At 36.8% G+C, this 23,644-nt stretch overlaps 4 protein-coding genes across 6 annotated transcripts in view; all 4 read right to left on the bottom strand.

Annotated features, from left to right (window-relative positions):
* Positions 1-2,404: 2,404 nt before the first annotated feature.
* Positions 2,405-3,723, bottom strand: LOC108375417 (trypsin-1-like). The gene is made up of 3 exons (XM_017631542.1): positions 3,693-3,723; positions 3,293-3,473; positions 2,405-3,224 (listed from the first exon to the last, which is right to left on the bottom strand). The coding sequence occupies exons 1-3, from the start codon at positions 3,721-3,723 to the stop codon at positions 2,465-2,467; spliced, it is 972 nt and encodes a 323-aa protein (XP_017487031.1). The 3' UTR covers positions 2,405-2,464.
* Positions 3,724-12,098: 8,375 nt separating this feature from the next.
* LOC108375421 (trypsin-like) lies at positions 12,099-14,018 on the bottom strand. Its single transcript, XM_017631548.1, has 5 exons — positions 13,671-14,018; positions 13,485-13,569; positions 13,052-13,280; positions 12,660-12,945; positions 12,099-12,606 (listed from the first exon to the last, which is right to left on the bottom strand). Exons 2-5 carry the CDS (start codon positions 13,549-13,551, stop codon positions 12,220-12,222), a joined length of 969 nt encoding a protein of 322 aa, XP_017487037.1. The 5' UTR covers positions 13,552-13,569; positions 13,671-14,018; the 3' UTR covers positions 12,099-12,219.
* Positions 14,011-16,750, bottom strand: LOC108375420 (uncharacterized). 3 transcript variants are annotated; one of them, XM_017631544.1, is made up of 6 exons: positions 16,514-16,750; positions 16,093-16,435; positions 15,786-16,035; positions 15,395-15,703; positions 14,909-15,323; positions 14,011-14,179 (listed from the first exon to the last, which is right to left on the bottom strand). In XM_017631544.1, the coding sequence occupies exons 1-5, from the start codon at positions 16,655-16,657 to the stop codon at positions 14,942-14,944; spliced, it is 1,428 nt and encodes a 475-aa protein (XP_017487033.1). In that variant the 5' UTR covers positions 16,658-16,750; the 3' UTR covers positions 14,011-14,179; positions 14,909-14,941. The 3 variants fall into 3 exon arrangements, with proteins under 3 accessions (XP_017487033.1, XP_017487034.1, XP_017487035.1); XM_017631545.1 differs by having other exon boundaries at positions 14,011-14,182; positions 14,913-15,323; XM_017631546.1 differs by lacking the exon at positions 14,011-14,179 and having other exon boundaries at positions 15,234-15,323; positions 15,403-15,703.
* A 1,824-nt stretch (positions 16,751-18,574) lies between these two features.
* Positions 18,575-23,644, bottom strand: part of LOC108375419 (longitudinals lacking protein, isoforms H/M/V) — a 6,796-nt gene continuing 1,726 nt past the window's right edge. Inside the window, exons 3-8 of the mRNA XM_017631543.1 lie at positions 21,820-22,115; positions 21,295-21,740; positions 20,065-21,223; positions 19,870-19,994; positions 18,805-18,917; positions 18,575-18,728 (exon numbers count right to left, since the gene is read on the bottom strand). Coding sequence (XP_017487032.1) covers positions 18,670-18,728; positions 18,805-18,917; positions 19,870-19,994; positions 20,065-21,223; positions 21,295-21,740; positions 21,820-22,110 — 2,193 coding nt within the window. The 5' untranslated portion in view covers positions 22,111-22,115 and the 3' untranslated portion in view covers positions 18,575-18,669. The remainder of the gene's footprint in view (positions 18,729-18,804; positions 18,918-19,869; positions 19,995-20,064; positions 21,224-21,294; positions 21,741-21,819; positions 22,116-23,644) is intronic.

Raw genomic sequence — 23,644 nt, 5'->3', positions numbered from 1 at the left:
ACGAAGCCTAAAAATATGTACGCCATAACTATAAGCAAGGTGTATACAAATTTATATATTCGGGACCCAGTTGGATTCTTCTTGGACCCGGGTCATGCGACCAAAATCATTGCAACTAGATTACATTCAGTTATTATGTATTTTAGAGGAGGAAGCGGGCTAACAGCAGTGATCTATTGTTACAAAACCTATATTTGGTAGTATGCCGGTCTTCTAAAATCCACAATTGTACCGAGAAACCCATTGGCGAAGTGCCATATACGACCAAGTTTGGTGACCCTAGCAACACAAGTTTTCTTCATCCAGGCATAACAATTTGACCAGACGGAGCTCACAGTGGTCTGCTACCCAAATGAGAGAAGCTAGGTTTCTGGAAGCTTTGAGGCCAGAGTGTAGATCTATGGATTTATATGAACGCGCGGTAAGTACAATCCCTATTTGCGTACCATGTATTGCTATCCTTATGAACTTCAAGTCGCTCACTGTCCCAGTTTTTCTTTTTGCTAGGGAAAAATGTATGAAGTTAAACTTCGAAGACGCATGCCCATGAAGCTAATGTTCTATATTCCTAAGAGCCCACCCATAACTATTTATCCTCCGTCTAATTATCCCCTAATGAAAGATGGAATGAGCTTGAACTTGTGTGGGTATCGGGACACTGTGGTATTGAAGACCGAAGAACGATCTGGCTGATGGATTGGTGAACTGCGGTTCTTTAAAGCGTCCAATTGCACCGAAGCCAATTTTTGCGCCAAGCATAGTGGAAACAGTCGGGTAGGTTAGGTTAGGTTTTTGATGTTGCCACGTGGAGTTCGAGTTTCGGCGTTATAGTAGACATCACAAAGTCAGTCTCATCTGCTATTTAATTACCCTCTATTCCTTTGTGGCCGGGTACCCAATAGATATGCAGACTATCCTCCCGGCTGCGAAGGACGTTTTAAGCTCCGAGTCCTAAGAGGACTGATTAAGACGCATAATCCATGACCTGTGATAACCATAGCATCATCGACGATCCACTGTGTACATCTTGTTTGAAAGATGAGGGTAGCACAAAAGAGTTTACCTCACGCTGTCGGGCCTTCGCTAGACTTAGATGATACATTTTTGGGTCGGATATATTGAGAATCGGCCCGGTTTTTTTTTTGTTTCCCTCGATAAACTGCTAAGATTCATAAAGGAGTCTGTCAAGTTTGTATAGGAGCAATGAATTCCCATCCCACCTGTTTTCCTCTATCCTTTAAATCCTCTATCTAGGCCTTAAGTACCGTATTTTTGGCTTTTCCCGCCATCCACAAATGCATTCCATTCGCCTGATATGATTCTGAATATAAACAGTAGAGCAGTTCTTACGATTACAAAGTGCCAAAAAAGTAAGTCCAGAAGCACCGCGGTGGCCTTTGGACGCAGTGTAAATTCATACATACCTTAACAAGGATGGGATGGGGTTCCGATTAGTACTGCTTATCCGAAATTCACCAGAACGAGGTACTTTCCTTCTAGCTGTCAGTGGAGAAGTTGTTTACCGAACCTTTCCGAAGAGTTCCAGAACTTTTCCACTAATATTTTAAAGCCTAAAAAAACTTTATATTTCTTTCAAAAGATTCCGTAGAAACGAGTGTGCCCTCTTAAGCCAGGAAAGGCTGACACTTTTCGAACACCTGTTTTAATAACTTCTTATGCCCAAAAATCTGAGAATCATGCCGCAGTCCACAGACAGTTGCACTGTACATCGTATTCATGGGCTCGGCTTGAATTTTTGAACCCAAAAGTGTTATCTCTTATTGTGCTTATTACCATGACTGATTTCAGTTCACAGACTTTACTTTCAGCTCTATATCCACCAGTCACACCAGTCTCTTATCCACTATTACTTCCAGATATTCTAGATACCCGTAAAGACTGTGTTTAATGGCACGATTGAAGAATAGACAAGGCGATCCAATCATTTAAAAGTTCAACTTTTCTTGCATTTTGCATATTCCAGGAAATTCCATGCATTGACTTTGGACAAAAGACGGACTATACAAAGGCTTAGACGATCTTTGTGCTCAAACCCTACACGGAGTTCAGGTGTGCAACTATAAGTTCCAAAGCTTTCGCCCCACGGCCGGCAATGGCGAATTTCCGAGTGTACTCCTGCATATAAAAGAAAGAAGTATACCGAAATCCATACTGAGGGCAGCTTATTGTAGCAGAGAAGAAGAGGGTAAAATGGAAAGATGAAATTTCTGCATAAATATCCGCAGTCTAGCAATAATAATTCTGCGATAACAACATTTTTAGTTGGAATATGGATATTTTAAAATGTTTATTCAGTCTTTTTACTTCCAAATTTGTTTATGGAATAAGTAATGTTTATTAAAGCTATGGTACTTAAATCGTTCTAATAGCAGACTTCCCAAATATTACTAAGCTTATTAAGATTCCATTTTTTTTTTGTATATTCTGTATAATTTTTTTTTAATTATAACACCATTAAACTTGCAAACACAGTCCAAAGCCATGTATGTTTTGAAGTTTTTAAAGAACTAATCGCAATACTTTTGTCACTTTTGTCATTACTTGGAGTATTAACATTCTGAATCCATTGACTGTAGTAGGAGACGTTTGTATATACACCTGGATAGCCGGCATATCCACAACCAATGCCCCACGAAACAATGCCCGCCAGCTGACCCGAACATTCCAGCGGACCACCAGCATTGCCTTCACAAGCATCTACGCCACCCTGCGCATAGCCAGCGCAAAGCATTCCTTCAGGTATAAAACCATAATTTTTCGAACATTCCGCATAGCTGATAGTGGGTATGGGAGCACTCAGCAAAACATCGGACATATCTCTTTGTTGCTGTGAATGTGAAGAAAAAAACACTTTACTCAAGCCATAGATAGTATGTAGGTACATATAAGTATATAACATTGAATGAGCAATACTTGCCCGCGACAACTTTCCCCAACCACCAATGCGGCACGTTGTATTGGGCTGGACTGCAGTGGTTTGCAGGGAAATCGGTCGCACAGTAGGCCATTCCCAGGGTATGTAACCCTTGATGTGCAACAACGCTATATCATTCTCAAGCGACGTCGAATTGAATGCGGGAAATGGCAACACTGCCTCCACATCATACTGCAAGACATACGCGTTTTTCTCCTGCAGAAAGCTCGAGCCCATCACCAATGTAAACTCATCGGGATTGCGGTATGTAAGCGGCAATACAGCGGTGCTAGAAGAAAAGGAAAGATAACAATAATTAAATTAGTAAAATTAGTAGTAGTCCATGGACTTACTTACTTTAGCGTGCACTGCGCGGCTGTGACTACAAGCGCCTCTGATATGACAGCTCCACCACAGATGTGCCCATAGCCATAACCTCCCAGTTGTTCGTAGACCTTTAGACGCACCGATACTTGATAGGATGCCTTGTTAATATTAGTTGGACGGACGACGCCAGTTGTAGGTTTTCCAAACGCGACTATAAAAGAGCATAGTTAAAGGTAAAACTCTACACTGAACTTTACAGTATAAAATTGAAAAGCGCGAGCTTTCACAAATCAAAAATCACACTCTATAAATCTCGCATAATTCACATCCTATTATCTGGGGTATTAGGGCTTTAGAGGGGGACATTTTCCGCAATATCTATGATCCTGTTTGCGTGGCCGACGGGTATCGAATAGTACTACTTTGGTACCTGTACAAATACTGCAAAATAATGGGTCCATTATATGGCCAAATCCGAACTGTTATACAACACGGTAAATTTTTTGGAAGAAGAAAACGAATATAATCAAATTCTCATTAAAATCTTATAGGCCGATATACGCAATTATTGTTGGCCGATAAGAATTGCTTACGAAAAAGTAAATTCAAAAAAAATTTTTGAGTTTAACCGCGTGGAAGCTGAAATTTCAGCTTTAGCTATACCCTGCAGGGAGTGATATTAATTTAAATCTAACATTAATCGAATTACGGGAACACTATTGCTGACTATTTACTGTATATTGTGTCCGAAAAAAATTCAGAACTGCATATCCCCGCATTAGGTGTCAACTAACTTGTAACTAACTACTTTTGAACATCAATATTCTCAATAAGAAAAAAATTACGAAATAGTTTTTAATTTTTTACTTTACAACTCACATTAAGTTGGTTTTTTTCATAGTTAATTAATACGCAGACTTCATTTACCGGAAGAATTAAGAAAGAAAAGCAAGTGAAAATCAACTGAAGATAAATTATTAATCGCCCAAGGAAAAAAAGTATACAGGTTGAATTCCCAAATTTATAGGTAAGGATTTTATAAAAAAAAATATTTTAAACAAACAAATTACTAAGCGATTTTTAAAAAATTGATATCGTTGTTAACGCAATCAAATCTTCTTTCTTCTGATATGTATACTTCGTGTATAAAAATTTGAGAAAAAACACTTAAAAGGAAAAAATACCTTTTTCTATAAAAAAAAATAATAAATTAACAAACTAAGTACTAACCGATTTTTAAGAATTTGGTATCGTTGTAAAGGCGACTGAACCCCCTTTCTTCCGGTGGGCATATTTGTATACTTAGTGTATAAAAATTTGAGAAAAAACACTTGACAGCAAAAAATATCTTTTGTTTTATAAAGAAAAATATTTTAAACAAAAAAATTGGTATCGTTGTAAAGGCTACCAGAAAACTTATACTTTCTTAAACCCAAAAATTTCGTTTTATATACACAAAAAAAAAATATATTTAAAAACATTTTTTTCCTCTATATAAACTCTTGCCCCCTAGCTGAAAGGCTGGCTACGCCCTTGTTTGGCCACCAGTTTTGTGAATATATTAATTTTTTCGTGTGTAAAATTGACTGTCGCACGGTGATATACTTCTATAAATTTTTCTGTGTAGATTAATTGTTCTTTCTCTTCTCGAAGTTTGATTCCTCTTCAAAAAGATCATGACATGGTTATTTTCCACCCTATATAAGCAGACGTAAACTGCTTGGGTTGCGGTCCCTGCAAGATAAAAGGGACTACTTCTCAATTATGTTTGTACACAATGTTTTGAATGCCAATATTAACTGTGCCGAACTTGCCAATTTAATCAATTTATATACTCCTCCACGTACTCTGAGGTAAAATACAATGCATACAACCAACTACGCTACTAATGAACCGATTGCTAGGTATATAAGGTTGTGTATCATTTACTCCAGCGTAATCAATTTTAATTTAAGTATTGATGATTTAAAATGTATCTCTTCACATTCTTTAATTAAGAGATAGATTATTAAATAGTCTGTAAGAACCTACTTCTGTAGACTGAATGAATAAATAAATAAATAAATTTCTGACTCTAATAGTTAATAAAAGAGGAAGTACTCTATTCAACGCTCTTGACGTAGACTTTTAGACTTGAAAATTACCGATTTGAGTCTTTTGTATGATCTTTCAAAATGGAAATACGCAAAAAAAAATCTATAAAACAGCGTCAATTATCCTATCTTTCAAGTTGGAACCAACAAGGCAGATCCGCAAAATGTTATTTAAATCGGTTACACGTGATTTTTATAAATTAAGATAATTCTGGAACATACATACAGCTGTCCTCGAAATAATAGGAGTGCGATATTTTGACCCGTTTTTATATAAAAGTCTAGCTGGCCGTATAACAAACCCCATATTAATTCAGTTTTCAAACATTGTACAAAAATTATAAAAATTTCTCCAGTTTTCACCTAAATTTCAAACTTTTTAATCCGAATCCTTTGGAAACAATTTTGGTATGCAGTTTGCAGTTGTAGCTCATTTAATTATAGTATAATAAAGTGCAAGTTTCAAGTTGCTAAAAAATGCCGTTTTTGACAATTTTTTGGTTGAAGGTGTTTCACGTTTTTTCCATACAAAGTATGTTCGACAATTTTCTTTTATAATATGGAGGACATTGCCACCAAAAAGAAACTAAAATTAAATGCGCTACAAAACGACATACCACACTTTTTTCTAAACATTCTGATTAAAAAGTTTGAAATTTGGATAAAAATTTGCGAAATTTTTATAATTCTTGTACAAAGTTTGAAATCTGAATTTATATGGTGTTTGTTATATACCAAAAAAAAAATAAAATAAATAAATAAAAATTAGGGCCAAATTCACAGTGCGTAGTTAACTGCCGATTCTGAGTTAACTACGCGCTGTGAACTTGGTCTTAAATTAACAAAAGACAAATAGCCAAAACTGGTCAAAATATCGCACTCCTAGTATTTTGTGGACAACTGTACATACTCATAACTGTCTAAATATGTATTTACATAAAAGGTACTTGACTAATTAATCATTTCTCCGCTTGATAACGGCTTCAATTAAAATACAATTTGCAAAATTATCTGTTGTGCGCATTTTTTAACCTTGGGCTGCGATTATTCATTTTACACGTTATTTAAGGCGGTGGTCTGTAGGTAAAAAACTTTCGCCAATTCCAGAGATGCACAGTTTGTTTATGGGCAGTTTCGCGCCCCCCACTACATATTAATTTATCAATCACTGCATTAGAGGAGAAAATGAGCTTTTAATTGGAGTAACTTTCACTCACACACACATTAAATAAACGGTAAATGACAAGGTATATGTAAATTTCAAATTTAGCTTCAATAAATTTAATATTTTGCCGCACAGTTTATTCACGTCATGCGGACAGGAAAAATATTGATTCTTTGGAATTCGCTCATATTGTGGATAATTGTACTTGTACTAGGCATGAAAGTGTGCACACAATTATTTTTTATGATGGCTTTTTGTCGCTTTAGGGCCTCTTAAGAATAGTGAAAATGAAAACTGAGTTTTTTAGAGGGATTTTCCGTAGTGAAAAAATATTTCAAAAAAGTATTAAACTTCGTGATTTGTATAGAAAAGTTCCCACGTTTTAAAGAAAAGTAATCAATTAAAATTTGTAGGGCTTTGACATTTTTTTTAACACATCAATTAAACAATAAACAAAAAGTATAATAATACCCAAATGTTTATTCAACCATTTTTTAATAGTAATTATGTATATTTAAAGGTCCCCCAAAACCCCAAAAAATTTAATGGGGACCCATAAAAAACTTTGAGCTCTTTGAGCGACCTCCAAATATTTTTTGATTTCGTATTAAAAAAACACGGAGGTACATATGTTTTTTTTTTCTCGATATAGAATAATCCTAGGAGGTGAGAGCATTAAATTCGGACTTTAGTTTTTTCCAAAACAGCAGCAATTCTCATCATATAATAAATACATATATAAATAAATATGCTTGTTAGTTTGTATATTATATTCAGAGGTGTTTTTTTTTTTTATATGAATTAAAATTGATTGTTTAATGTCGCAAAAAATTGTGAGCAACCTTAAAAAGTACATGGTTATTTAATAAATATTTCATTTTATCAAAATTGTTTTCATCTTTTTATTTCCAAACCGAAACCGAAAATTAACGAAACCAGAACAGAAACCGAAACACTTTGCAAAACCGAAACCGAAACCGGAGCGTTATTTTGAATGGGTTTCATTCCTTGATTATAATTATACCCACACAATTGTGCACTTGCGCTGTGTGTACACTAATATAATATGAACGATATCCATAACATCACTTTTTTCCTGTCCGCTTGACGTGAAATGTCCCACACATGTTAAGGTATATGTTTTTTAAATTACTTTTTTACTTCCATTTCACAACCAATTTATTTCCACATTTGTAAATTGAGTTCATGATGCTTATTCAGTGCATTTGTTTAGTGAAACGAGCTCAACTTGCTATACTTTTACAAAAGCATGTATACACATACATATATATGTACATACACAAGCAACAAATTTGTTTTTGCAATTGCGCACTTTTAGTATATATACATGGGTACACCATGTCGTATGATCAACATCAGCTCCTCCCATTTACAACTTAGGTAACATACATACATACATACATAAATACGTTGTATTAATAATATTAATGTATGCAAATCACTCACTTGTCGCACCAAATACAAAACCAAGCAACAAAAGTAACAAAGCATTAAATAAAATATAATAAAAAGATGTCATAATTCACATTAATCACTTGCTAGTAAAATTGCTAACACCTCTAAACTCCCATTGGGACATGCTAAACACCTTGACAGTACTGAGACGATTGAATTACTTATATCAAAATCAGCTTACACTATTGTCAAAAAAAAAAAAACTTATTGATAATTTCGGTGTAGACAAGCAGATAGATAGAAAAAAGCAAACAAAAAATGATGATAGCTATGTAAGTGTCCGAATAATGTTCAATGCTTGTCAATTTAGCAAATACATAATTAACATTTCTAAATCGATACAGTGGAACCTCGATGAAATTATCAAAATTTTATAACACAATTTTTCATATACACATATTTTTTTTTAATCATAAACTTTTTAGCTTACTTATTTGGTTATTAACTAAAGTTTTGGTCACAATACTGCCGTCTTTATTAAGCGCCGTCTCAACGCTTTTGAATGACGACACAGTTGGCGCGTTTGATAAAAAAAAGAACCCGAACTAATTAAGAGGCACGAATAACGGCATTAATGCAACTTATAAACAAACAAATTACCCTGGAGCAGACGATTTACCGGCTGGGCTGCTTGAATACATGCCCGAAGATTGGAATCTCAGTGTACTGCGTTAAATTCACACAAAATGGGAGACGCCGCGATTTGCGCCAAGTATCGCGTATAGGCCTTCTTAGCATTGCGTGTAAGGTATTATCGACTACACTATATGAAAGACTGATGTCCTTCATGAACCAACTGTTCGGACCTTATCAGTATGGCTTCAGACCTGGAAAATCCACCATCGACCAGATCATCATATTATTGTCGATTTTAAAGAGCCGCTTTTGATAGAGAAACTACGTGCACGACGCCATGTCTAAAATTCATATCCTGCAAGAACTAATAATTGGGAAGGACCACTCTGCGCCGTTTGTGGTCAAACGAGGTTTTAGACAACGCGATTCGCTCACGTAAAACTTTGTTTCAATCTGTTGCTGGAAAGCCTACAGCTGCTAATTAAAATCGGAGCCGAAGCATATGCAGCAAAAGCACGGTGCCTCTAGCGTATCCAGTTGGTATTGCTATCGTTGGCTTGAGAACCATAGACATCAGCGCTGCATTTTCCAGTTAAGAAAAAGAAGCGAAAGAGGTTGGTCTTGCAGTGAAAGAGGACAAGACAAAGCAATTCCTGGCAACACATAAAACATCCTCGCGTTTTGGAAATCACGTGACTGATGGCTGTTAAAATTTTGATACTAAAAATACAACGATTGCCCTGGCTTGGACATGTTTTACGCTTGTGTGATGAGACTCCAGTTAAAAGATGCTGCGACTAGGCACACAGACGCTGTGTATCAGGCCTTACACCTGCCTCCTCTTGACTGTCATTGCTCGAGAGATAAAAGTCATTGCAGAAGTCGGCTTAAAAAACTAACTCATACATCGATAGAACTTCAGGGCATTTTACTATCTTACGCACGTTGACGATAATTACGATACTCACCAATACCCTTAATCACGTTCGATAAGAAATCCAATGTAGTTACACCAACGCGTCAGACGTTTTCTCAACAGAGTGGAAACTAAATATATATTTTGCGATCGCTGCTCACAGCAGTGTAGATCCAGGTGAAGTGTTGGCCATCAAGTATTTATCTTTTCTTACAGTCAGACAGCCCTGAAAGCCTTAGGTCCGGATATAGCCAATGCAATGTTCCGCACTGGATGTCAAGCCTTATAGAATTCAACTTATACGGGTGGCCTCATTATGAGGATATTCAGTATAATTGAAAATTTGACGAATTGGGAAGGAAAACTACGACCACCCGCTTCTTTCTGGGTGGGTATTGAAATCTCTGCTGGTGAAAGCGACAGCTTTATCTAGCCTTCTCATAATAGGAAATGACACATCAGTGCTCTTAATTTTAAACAGCAGCAACTACCTTAATGGCTTTCACGCCATAAGACTATGGACGGACGCACGAGACCCTTTGCTTAGCTGTAAACTTGGCAAATCATTTTTATTATTTTTTAAACTCATAACAACAGATGGAACTGGTAACTCCATCTGGCATCAGAATAGGCCTATCTTGCTCTACATATGTGTGGGGAGAGAGCCGTTTTAAACCAATACTTTTAAAACATGGCAATGAAATTTTCGTAAAACGTAACTTATTTACCACGAGGTTTCACTGTATTTTTGGAGGTTTCAAACCGAAAAAAAAACAACAATATGCAAACAGCGCACACTCTTTTACCAATGGAAGCTAACTGGTTCGGGAATTAAAGTAGCACAATAAAAATGAAATAAAAAAGTTATACTTCCAAAGTTTATTCGCAGCGCGCGTATTATCTTATCATGTTCAACATGATATTTCATGACTTGATTTGTTTTTTTTTTTACTACTGAAATCTGAAAACACATTTATTCATTATTTACATACTAAGTGTACTTAAAACAAATATTTTTTTAAGGCAAATTGGATTCCAATCTAGTACCATTCTTCTATGATGTTAGCTCTCCAGTGAGCAGCGATGCCCAAGCCATAACCCATAAGCGCTCATTACAATATTATTATTTTGCAGCAGTAGGTTTTGATTTTTCGATTTTTGTCAGCTGGGTTTGGAGATAAACCGTTTTCGGGGTTGTAACATCTTCAGTGTCTGCAAAACGAATCAAAATACATCATACAGCCCTTGGATATTTGTAACATTACAATTTTTTTTTGAGCTTTTTACTCAATCATTTTTACAACAATCATTAGTGGAATTCGCGCTTCTGTGTATTCGTAGTATATTGCGACGAGCCTATGATTGTTGTTGCATGTGTATTTATTGTACCGCCAGCAACAACAAATCACAAGCTCACTCAGATATAATTAAACAAGATACAACGAATTCCATTGAAGCGCGAATTCCACTATTTTTATAGCAGCAAATGCCGCATATGTATTTTAAGCAAACTCTTCAGTTATCGTTTTCTCCATTCATCTCGCGGTTTTCTCCAGTCCGAAAATACCACTCTATGCAAATCGTGTCTGGGGAACAGAGCCAGTGGGAGGTGGCATTCTAGCATGTCCTGGATGATAAGACCTTGCCTTTGCCAACGAGAGTTCGTTTGGCTTCCTGTTCAACTGTGAGATGTAAGAATTATCTTCAACGCAGCCGTTAGATATTTGCACATAGTCCTTGTGACGCCTTACCATTGCTACAGTAGTCCAATTTTGTGACGACATTGGCCTGGACTCAATCCAAAGCTAAGTTCCTTACTCGATAAATAAACTCAGATTTTCTAGCCGTTTTACATAAACTTTTTATGTACCTCAAGGCCTTCGAATTCGGTACGTCCAGTGACCTTTTACAGATCGGTATTTTTTTTATGTTTTGAGCTTTTCTTTGCTTCGAGTGAAGTTTACTCGATCGACATTACATAACCTTTCCTACCCTAAGTTCACCTTATCTAATTTAACCAAATTTGATGTACATATATATATTAGGCTGCATCACTCTTCAACACACAAAAAATTAGTACTATTTTTCCAACGGAATTATAAAATTTATTATATTTTAGGACTTCTCCAAAAGAATAAATTAAGCTTAAAAGGTCAGCATAAAAGTGTTTAAAAACTATAACAATGGAATCAAAAAACAAATAGGGATTTCCGAAATATTTTAGATGCCTTGAAATATAATAACTCTAGAAAATAATTTATGAAACATCACATACGCGGTTTTGCATTTTGTTGATACTTGGTTTTGTACTTTAAATGACGAAATAAACCATCTCAGTTGAAAAGTTAACTTTTTCTAATAAAGGAAATTAAAAAAAAAAAAATATTGAAGAGTGATTCATAGAATTTTTAGACCAAAATTGGCCGATGATCGACGCTTTATGAAGTTGGTTAAGGGAAATCCTAAGAATTTACCGAAAGTACATATAAAGATATTAAATAAATAAATAGTTTTAATTTTGAACACTAAAAAATTTTTGTTTTAATTAATGTAAATAATAATACTTTCATAGTTATTACTTTTAACAGCTTTCGTTTCACTAAATAAACATTCAACAAAATACCGATAAATATTTTCCTGCTCTTCGCTCCACATATTTACATACTATATAAATACGTACTATGTATATTTTCTATTGCCTCCAATGAATTTTGATTTTAATTTCTACCGCTTACGACCACAGCAAACTGATTAAAACACAGAAAATACCCCATAGCAGTTGTTGGGGTGCCAAATTCAAACCCATTGCGCCACCATAACGAGTGTAATTGAAGGTTGAATTTGTCGACACTATCCAGTTGTAGTAATGGGAGACATTCGCATAGACGCCGGGGTAGCCACGCTCAGCACAACCATTGCCCCAAGAAACAATGCCGCCCAAGGTGCCATTGCAAGCCAATGGACCACCAGAATCGCCCTGGCAGGCATCTATGCCTCCCGTTTCCGGGTAGCCAGCACAAATCATACCCTCATCAATGGAACCTTTATAGCTGGCATTACAATGCGACGAGGCAACGATCGGCACCACTGCACCCAGTAGCTCCGCCCAGACTATACCCTGCGGAGGAGTTAAAAATTACTCTCACTAACTACTGATTTACAATTACTTACACTTTCAGTTATTCCCCAGCCAGTTACGGTGCAATTAACGCCCGTTGACAAAGCTAATTGATTGAGGGGTATAGGTTTTACAGTTGCATGATTTTCGGGTATGGAACCATCTATGAAAAATAATGCCACATCATTCTGAAGTGTAGATTTACTGAAATCAAGATTTGGCGCTACCTCCAATACATCGTATTGCAATGTATATGCAGTGACCTCATACAAGTAAACAGAACCCATGACTATAGTGAATTCGCTAGCGGAGCGATATGTCGTGGGTGTTATGTTGGAGCTGCAGAAAGGAGCAGGATTTTAACATATTTACATAATACATACATATATATATATATATATGTTTAGATATGCATAGATTTTATAAAGAAAACATCTATACTTACTTGACGGTACAATGCGCCGCTGAAATAATAACGCGCGATGTTAAAACCGATCCTCCACATAAGTGTCCACGACCAAAACCAGCTATTTCGTATGACTTAAGGCGTATCGAAACTTGCCATGGCACTTTTGTTATAGCAACAGGCGAACCACCAATAATTTTTGAATCAATTTCAGTGAGTAAATATGGAGTAGCCAAGCTCTTGTGATTGCTTTCATTGCTGGGTTGGACTGCCAAGATAAAAAATATTAAAATAAAAAAAGCAAACATATATATATTTTTTTAATTGCTCTCTTTTATGATTGCGCTCTTCTTCAACAAAACGTAACGTTTCTTTTTCACTACAACAAATATGCTACTTTCTTTTAGTTAACGCCCATATCTATATTTGTATGTAAAATATTTAAAATGGGTAGCATTTTCCTATCACTTACACGAATGGACTGAAGAGACGCTTTGTAAAAGGCTCCAAGCGCAAAAAAGTGTAAATTTCCACCACATTTTCAATTACACAATTGCCTGCGTGAATAAAAAAAGATTAGTCATCCCACCCAACAAATTATATTACGTGCAAAAAAGTGTGTATATCCACTTTAAAGTTTCAAATGAGGCAAACGCACCTACTAAACGACTGCTATTTAGCAAATGATTAGTTCCTTGCAGCGGTGTGCCTATGAAGTAACAAGTGTATACGCATATGCGCATGATGCATACCTTTATATAAATATAAGAATATGTACATACATAAACAATATATAGTTCGATAAACAAAATGTACACATTATCATTCATGATATCATTATTGATATACGAATAAAAAATAAATCGTTTGACAATAGAAAATGTAAAACTCAATAATAGGCGCAACATTAGCGTTATCAGTTTTGGTCGCGATTACAGTATATGTATGTATACGCAAATCAGAACAAATAAGAATATAAATTCGATTTTTTTTGTGGAAAGTTTAATTTTAGCAAAAATTGAATTTTGTACATTTTAAATACGAAATATCTTGTAATTTATTTGTAAATGCTAGTTAACAACGTTGTTATACAATATCACTACAAATATACAAAATTCACGTTAATTTACATACACAAAATTATAAAAAGGACATATACAAAAGCTACTATTAGGTTTGTTCGTCAAGCAAAAAATTTGTACGAATTTGTACGAATTATCACGATTTTTGCCCAAATCGCGTTCGTGCAGACCAAAAAATTATCCAACACTCAAAAATTGTGAGAGCAAAGTGACAGTTCTCTTGGAGAGAAGTTGCAAATTCTTGCTGGAAAAAATTTTGCCAGCAAGAATTTGCAAACACGAAAAAATGTGGTTGTGGCGCATGGTTGCATTTTTGTCTACAATAATTTGAATAAATTAGTTCGTTAAATTTAAAAATTTATAAACACGAGCGATTTTTTTATGAAAAAAGGAAGTAAATAATTGTTGATATAATTAATTTAGTTAATTCCAATGATTTGAACTTAATTCGGCTGAAAAAAATGGTATTCGCAATCGGAATGCAATTGCAACCAGAGTCGATTTAAGAAACCCGACAGCTAGTACGATGAAGAAATTGAAATGTATGTCAAAGAAAGTCAGAACAACAAGAAATATACATGTATATCCTGTTTTTGGCCATCCGAAAGAATTTTAAAAATTCTATAAAAATTTTTTATGTTTGAAATGCAACCGTGGACGCCAGCTGGCAGCGAAACTTGCAAATTCCTGCAAATTTGCGTTCGTGCAGAAATTTGCAAGTTTCTCAACATGAGAGAGAATTTGAGAGAATTTTTTCTTACTCTCTGATATTTTGAGTGTTGGATAATTCTTGCTGGATTTTCGACGAACAAACCTATTTTTTATTGCTAAGAACGTAGCACCGCTATCATTCAATGCCCGCACTGCTGAATTGCGCTTTCAACTCCCTATCAAAGGCATCTAGTTGACTAAGCACGCTGTCCACATAAGCGCTTACATCATTCTTAGGTTGCTGCACTTTATCCATGGACTGAGACTTAAATATTTTCCGTGTATTGGAAGAATATAATTTACTTTTTACATTTTGATTGGTAGCATTGCCTATTACACCATTAACACCATTGATTTTTACTGACTCAACACTTTCGTCCACCGTATAAACTACACTTTGAATTGGGTTTTCAATGATCATCAAATCACTGGGACTGTTGTCGTGAATTTCGCATTCGCGACGTCTTTGTCGGGTGTCTGGCCTTCCCTCGACGCGAGGTGACAATTTTTTTGTTTTACTGAAAAAAAAACATACCCGAGTTATTTTTACAATGTAATCGCTAATATTACAACCATTCATTTATAAGACCTTGCTACCTCCTTTGCAGGCTCGCTTGCAGCTTTGATAATCTGGCTTTTATCTGCTTTTGCCACATTGCTGTTGGAACTCTTGATGGGCGTGTTTATTCCCTTTTTACCACTTGCCGTTGCTGTCTCATTTTCATTAAATTTTGTATTTTTTATAGCCTTCCCACTGCTAGTTGGCTTTTCCGGCTCTTCAATTACCTCCTTGGTCTCATCCATCGATTGGCTTTGACTTTCGTATTCTAATTTTTGTCTGCGTGAGTGAAGTGTACGGGTCATTTGCGCTTTTATCTCTTGCTTTGCTCTACGCTTTCTTTATAATGAAAAAAACTTTGAATTCTTAATATACATATACGAACATATATGCCTTTAATGACCAAAAACTGGTAACTTGCCTATTTCGTGGGCTTTCGAGTATTTTGTTAAAGTTACTGGGCAATCTTCTTTCCGTTTCCTCTTTTTTAACTATGTTTGTAGGGCTAGATGTGTTGCTTTGGGAGATTTCTGCGGCCTGCGTTGAATCGGTTTGGCCATGCTCAACCCGCCAACGTGCTATAAGCTTTTGCAATATCTTTACTTTCACATCAGTTGCAGCGTAACGTTCACGAAACTTGTTAACATCAAACGGGTTTGTGGCAACAGTTGCTGTAAATATTAATAAATTATACCAAATCAGGAATACTTGCATTAGATAAATCCTACATCGCCGCAGACTTCCATACTCTGTTCGATACTGAATTATTTCATCTTCTTTGCGCCGTAAAACTTCCAATAGCTCTTCGATTTGCACTGGCAAGCGGTCTACTAAACTGGTAACCTCGTTTACTGGCAGTGGGATAGTAAGTGACTTATCTTCTCGCTTTAAAAGCCATTCAAACTTGAATGGGCAACCTTTGACACGATATTTCAGTGTCAATATACGCTCGCTGGCACTAGACGCGTCAACTCCATGATCTTTCACCATCCAATTAGCTGATTCTGGTTGCGTATTTTGCAAAGTATCGTAGGCTGTAGCCACATCGTACTTGATGCGTTTGTTCAGCAACTATAAGATACATTTATATACATAGATATGTAAGTATTAAGTATTGGTGTGAAATAATGCATTGAGTATGTATGACACCTGCAAAGTCTGAGCCACCTCCTCCTGAGTTTTCACTGCCGTCCAGTTTTCATTGGAATCATATAACAAGTATTCTATTACATCTCCCTGCACTGCACACTCAAAGAAGTACGTTTTATCTTCAACATTCAATTCCTTTAGCATTATAATAATAAATGTAACAAATAAACTTTATTAATGTACAAATTTAATAAATAATTGTGACATGCAAACACCAATTGTTATTCACTTTGACAACTTAGCGTTGTCCAAATGTTTATCGATAACACAGCACCGATTTCTAGCGGATGCAGCGAAGGATAACCTGACACAGGGTGCTACGGGAAGTTAATTAATAGTCACCGGAAGCGGTATTTAGAAAGGTTAAAGCATATAGAAGAGAACAAATTTGCTATTTTAAGTTGGACACCAATAATTTGGAGTGGAAATCAGGGCTTATTTTATTTATCAAAATAGCAACTAATTATTAACAAGAAATCAGCTTGTTCGCTCAACGAGCCAGCAAAGTCGAAAAGGCTTATCGATAACAATAAGAAATTTTTTGGCGGATACAGCGAGCGGAAAACCAAAGTTGCAAACAATTATTTAATAGCCGCCGGAAGCGGGCCTACCGCAAATGAAAGTGCAAATAATTAAATTTTTTTTAAATAAATAAGTGATAAGTTATGTTACTAGTGGCGTCTAATGTTGCTGTGTTTGAATGTGTGTTATTTACAACGTGAAATGTGAAACTTACCATGTGCTTGCCGCCAAAAGTTTCAACAGACGCCGCCATGCGTGGGCTTCCGCTGGCTAAGCGATAGTAAGCGGTAGGGCACTCGAAATAGCATATGAATTAGTGATTCAAGTGTGTTGAAATTATTGAAAAGTTTACTTCTCCTCAAATGTGTGTTATACAAGTAACAACAAATAAAACATATCGAATCTTTTAGGTAAGTCACATGTATGCATTATATTGGAGTTCTGAAATGTAGTGAATTATGTGTGAGAGAATTATTTCACAGCTGATGTGTTTGTTGTGAAACATTTATTCAACTATTTTACTCGAAATAACTTGCTTTAACAACACAGTGATTTATTGGCGCAGTATTTGCGTGAGTTTTAAGCATAGGCTTTCCTTTGTTTACAAAGTAATCTTTCGATCAGACGTAGTGATAGTAGTGGGGATTTCTAATTTAAAATAGTTAGTCCTTTAAATGTGCTTTATATCATATTTCCAAGAATTCCAAACTGAAGTCTAAAACAGAACTCTTTTCCATGTCGTTTTGCATTATATTTCAGTATAAGACATTTCATATACGCATCTGTAATGCAACAACATATAATCACCTATCCTGCCCAGTTACGACATATCTAAATTAATTACAATTGTCTGTAAGATAGAAATTAAATACATATTTTTATTTATTTAATTTTAGCATACTAACACACACTTAGCTGTCTATTTTTGTAGTATAATAAAATTTATTTTTTATATTAATCGACTATTTACAGCAAGAAAGTAATCAAAAATAAGGTTTTCATTTGATTTTGTCTAAAAGTACATACATATGTTCATACTTTTTTAGGAAATAATTTGACTACCAAAAACAAAAAAAAACATTGCAAGCAAGTGTATATTCACTACATTCATATGTATAGTATACGGCCAAATTTAACAAATACTTAACGAATTTTATTTGCTATTTAAATACTTTATTTCATTACATTTTCATTTCACACCTAGTTATGCTTTATTTTAACCAAATCTTCAATATTATTTAGCTAGAAATTATGATTTACGTATTACATCTAAATAAATCAATAACTACTTCAGTACCTGCACGCGTGCTATGAATTGGAAACAACTATAACTAGCCTCACACTAAACTTACACACTGCTAATTGTCTTTTTAATGTCTTTTACCATTTTGCTTTTTTGCTTAATATTACATTTGTTTTCTTAAGATAAACATATTTTCTATACGAATGTAGGTATGTATGTATGTAAATACTTGTGAATCTTATACTTTTTAGAGTAATACAAAAATTATTGATAGTTAGAAAAAAGTACTAGTAACACTTGTAAGTCCTATCGCGATACTGCAAATATGACTTGCTTATAATAATAAACAGCAAAATTATTTACAGGTTGTGATCTTTTGTTGTGCTTTTTTTCATATCTGTGGCCGCGTCCACAATTCGCTTAGATCCTTTGGACGTATTTTTCCGATTTCTATGGTGAAGAAAAGCAAATAATTTATGGAAAAGTTACTAGTTTCTACACACTGCATCTACAACGTCAGACCTACCCAACTGACCAGGCATTAGACCACTATCGCGCTTAGGCGAGGGCCAAACCATGTCAAAACGCGGCTGCACGGCGGCTAATTGGTTTGTTTGTGATGGCCGAAAAGTGGTACTACTGCAATAAAGTTGAGTTAAGTTTAGTTAAGTTAAGTAAGAGTTTAAATATACGATTTCGATCTGAATAATTGAATGCATTTAATAATTTTATGAGGTTCATCATATGTTGAAGACTCTTTGAATGATAAAAACTATGTAAATCGCAGGTATGTATGTATGTACATTACGGTGGTCCAAAAATGCATTTGAAAAAGTAAAATCCGAATTCTAATGCCGCCACCCCATAGGATTGTTCTATACCGAAAAAAAATAACCATATTTTTTATTTAGAAATCTGTGTTCGTATGGAAAAGTAGCTTATGTCGAAAGGCTGGCTTTAGTATAATGCGGCATTCCCTTTATTCTTTAAACGACAAGGAATTTTTTTATGAGACTTAATAAGAATATTGACTTGCTAGTATCGGAACTATTTCTTGCACGTTTATTCGCCAAAAGTTGTTCAACGGCTTAGCGCCAGTGAGTCGTTCGCCATCGTATGCTGCGAATGCCGATTTATACTAAAGCCAGCCTTTCGACATAAGCTACTTTTCCATACGAACACAGAAATAATAAAAAATTTAGGGAGTGCTCAAAAATGTTATACCATGTCTACGAAAAGCTGTATTCCCCCATATAAAATACATGGAAAACTTTGAGAGCTTTGAGCACTCCCTTAATATTTTTTGGTTTGATTTGATAAAAAATAGGGGTGTATTTTTTCGGTATAGAACAATCCTAGGGGGTGGCGGCATTAAAATTCCGACTTTAATCTTTTTGGACCACTCTAATGTATGTGCATACATACATATGTATGTATGTTTATGTAAACTAACGCTATGCTTTTAACTTTAAAAGTTAATCTTCTGCATTCAGAGAGAATTTTCGCCTTTTCGAAATTTCTCCAAAAATTCAAATAGTTTATTTCGTAATTTAAACGCAAACCTTTTTCACAAGTACAATTTCAGACCAACCTATAAGGGTGCTTCAAACATCCATAGACCTCTCGATATCGTCCATACAAAGTACCGTAGGAGACACCCAAAATGCGTGCAGCTTTCTTCATTTCCAAGCGTTTATTTTTGATAGCATCCAGTACCTGAAATAATTTTTGAAGAAAATACGCTCGACAATAACTACTACGACTACTTTTACACTGCTAAACTTACGCGTCGCGTGAACGGCTCCTCCCAGAACTGCGGCCTTCGTCCTTTTGCCAAATAATCATCCATTTTGATTACATCCTGCCACTCAGACATTTCTTCGGTGGTCAATCGCAATTCTGTGCCATCGTACTCCTCCATTTTTATATCAACATACTCCTGATCATTTCCATTGGCGGCTGCTACAACGCCACTCGACGAGGACGCTGTTGCTCCCGTCGACGGTACGGCGGCCGTAGGCGCATGTACGAAATCGTGTGTTATTAACATGCCATGTTCATTTAGCAAATAACCCTCAGGCGCGTACTTGTTGTAGCCATGCGTACCGTGATGCAGCGATGGTGGTGGCGGTGGCGGCGGCGCAATCTGTTCACTATTGACACTTGCGCGCTTGTGCGAACCACTCGATGCAAATGAGGCATTAGTAGCCGAAGCGCTGCTAGTCTTTTCCGCTGTTTGTCGCACACTCTCCATTTCCTCTACTGGCTGAGGCACATTTGCGGCTTGTTGTTGCTCATCCACCTCAGCACCTGCGACACGTTCTGAGGGTTGATCAGACATTTCGCTTTGTGTGACACGTTCTCGGAGCTGTTGTTCTTCCCGCTCATGTTCGCCGTTCTCTGCGCTGCTATCCTTGCGTTCTTCGCCACTTGAACGCTTGCGCGTAAGCGCACTCTCGCGTTCCTCTGAAGTACGTTCCTTGCGCTTCTTCAGCTCCAATTTCACCATGGGATTTACTTCCTTCTCATCAATAACAACGTCGCACTTTTGCTCCTTAGCCAAAGATGCTTCGTTATCGCACTCAATAACTGGCTCGCTATCGCCACCACCACCCACATTCACCTCCAAATTGCTGGTAATCCACTCGGGATCTGCTTGCGCATCATCCTGTTCGACATCATCTACATCGGCTCGTAGCTGGTGATGGTGTTGTTGCAGCTGCTGTTGCTGTTGGCGTTGCAATTGGCGCATGCGCTTATTGTGTTGCTGCTGCTGGATGTGCTGGTGGTAGGCAACCGCTGCGGCTGATGTAGACGACGATGGCGGTATGGGCGAGATGACGGCCAGGCGCCGTTGCTCATCGCTGTAATGACGCTGCGCCTCTAAGTAGGCCTGATGGTGGTGATGATGCGCTTCCAAACCACCATAGTGTGTAAGCTTTCGTCTACAATGTAGAAAATTATACTTTAGCAAACGAAAAAGGAAGCCAGCAAACACTCAAAAACCCATACTCACACATTGAAAACATCATAGGCATCGTCAAGTGGCGGACGTCCACGCTTACGTTTCGGTCCCAAGTAGTGTTCCACCGGCGATGCGGCTGACGTCACAGCAGCTGCGGCAGCGGCAGCAGCAGCAGCAGCCATTTGAACGCTGTTCATCGATGGAATTGGCGTCAATGTCGGTAAACGCTGTTGCGCATGCGTGCTGGCCTTCGGTGATGACAACTTTCGTTCGCGCTGCAGTGGCTGTGTTGGATGTTGCTGATCCATAAGACCCGGCGAGCCAATGCGCTGCTGGTCAAGTCGTGTGCCGTACATATCATGCACGAGTGTGGGCGAGTGGAACTCGGTGGCAGCGGTGGGCAACGGCGGGCCATCATCGTCGTCACGCCAGGAAACTTCCGCCAAACCTTTGATTTTGAGATCATCTGCAGTCTTTAAGAGTGATGCTAAACTTGCCTATGTGTGCAGAAGATGAAAAACACATTGAAATTTATTTTAAAATTTTAAAAATTCACCTCATCCGGTCTTCACTTACATGTTCCACATTTATTTCGCCTTTGTACATAAATTCAATTAGACATTTAACATCGGCGAATGTGACGTCCTTCATTATAATTATTGGATCGCGCTCACTGGCATAGTTGGTCAGCACTGTGTCAAAAAAGCTGCTGCAGGCGCAAAGCACAACGCGATGAGCGCGGATCAGTTGGCCCTCGCAAGCCAAAGTTACATCGCAAAAGCAGCCACGATCCAGCAGCTGTGAAAACATTGTCTGTAAATTACTGTGATGGTACTTCCATCGTAGGCAATATTGTTGTGGCAACATGATGGCTGAAAAGGAAGAGGAAAAGGGGAAAAATTAATAGATTACATAAATCTTTTATATTTCTTATATACAAAACTAAAAGAACTAGTAAATGCGTATCATAACAGTTAAACATATTAAAAATAAATATATAAATTCATTTGGAGGTTTGCTATTTGGCTTTTCGATGAGAAATCGAAATGCTTCCTAAACCCAGAAACTCAGAAAGACAGATAAGAATATCTTCCAGAAGTTAGCACTGCATTTCAACAAAACATAATACATTACCCGGCGAAGTCGAATTTTGGGCATAAATACGAGAAGCTGTGGCGAAAAGATAGGAACTGAAACGAACGCAGCCTTTAAATTCGGTTGACTACATATTCGTTAATTCGAAAACTCTGGACCCTACTCCAATAAATTTTCGTGATCTAAGTCGACGGTCTATGCCATATTTACCAGTGTCTCGAATTGGAAAGCAAAGGCAGGCAGTGGAATTCCCACACAAGAGTTCTTAATAAAAACTAGCCTACGAATTTCTGAACTTTGTAACGTCTTCCAGGTGAACTAAGCCTTTTCACGCCAGTTTAGTCAAGATGAGCTACTCAGTAGAGGCTGTAATATATCTGAATACTTTGATCTTAGGCTACTTCCACCTAGTGACGAAGTGGTTTGGGATTGGGGTTTTATTCACTAGGAAGTGTAAGATATTCCAAACGACCCTACCCTCAATTAGAGACATTGCGCTTTCTGTCGGAGTCAACTAAATACTCAAGCTTCGTTCCATTTAGGTAAGAACCTGCCGTGGAAGCCTAAAGTTGAATAGAGAGTGAAACAGCTATTAGTGGATTTTACTGCTGCAGGGGAGAGGGAAATAGGTAAGAGATGAAGCCTTTCTGATAAGGCTGTTCATTGGCTCTATGAAACCATAGTTAGACCTATAATTTGTTATGGAGTTTTGGTCTTTTGAATAGGGCGAAGCTTGACGAAAGGGATGACGGAGAGGTATTTTGAAAGGGGCTCCTTTAAATCTCAAATTTAAACAGAGACAGCTACCATTGCGGAAGCATTCTAAGGGCAAAAAAATGTCTATTATACTCTGCTAGCCAAACGATTGGGTCTGATTATTTCCAGGCCACAGATTTGCAAGAAGGTGCACTGTGGATGAGTTAATTAAGCCAGGAATTGCACCCTTACGTCAATATCACTGAGGTGAGGGCGAAGAGGTACCCAGCGTACACCGGGTAAAAACAGGAAATGTACAGCCTTTCTAGCCGAATATGGGCAACAAACGGTCAAGGCATCGTCTGGGGCTCACAAAGCCACAAATCTCAATTCTGGTGAGTGACACTCTTCAATGGGAATGCCCGCGGTAAAATTAAACATCACACCGGATCCTCACTGTCACAGGTATAGTGTTTGTGGCTTGTACAGTGGCTCAAACTCAAAATCATAAAATTTTTAGAATATTCGCAATCTTTTCCATTTTGAAATTTTTATTTTTTTATTTTTTATAAAATTATAGCTATTTATCTAGCAAAAACAAAAAAAAAAA

This window comes from Rhagoletis zephyria, unplaced genomic scaffold (genome assembly GCF_001687245.7).
Source record: "Rhagoletis zephyria isolate East Lansing unplaced genomic scaffold, Rhagoletis_zephyria_1.1 Rzeph_scaffold_08904, whole genome shotgun sequence".
In the NCBI taxonomy this organism is placed as follows: Eukaryota; Metazoa; Arthropoda; class Insecta; order Diptera; family Tephritidae; genus Rhagoletis; species Rhagoletis zephyria.
The sequence above is the reverse complement of the archived record's forward strand: the minus strand, read 5'-3'. Positions and strand labels throughout refer to the sequence as shown.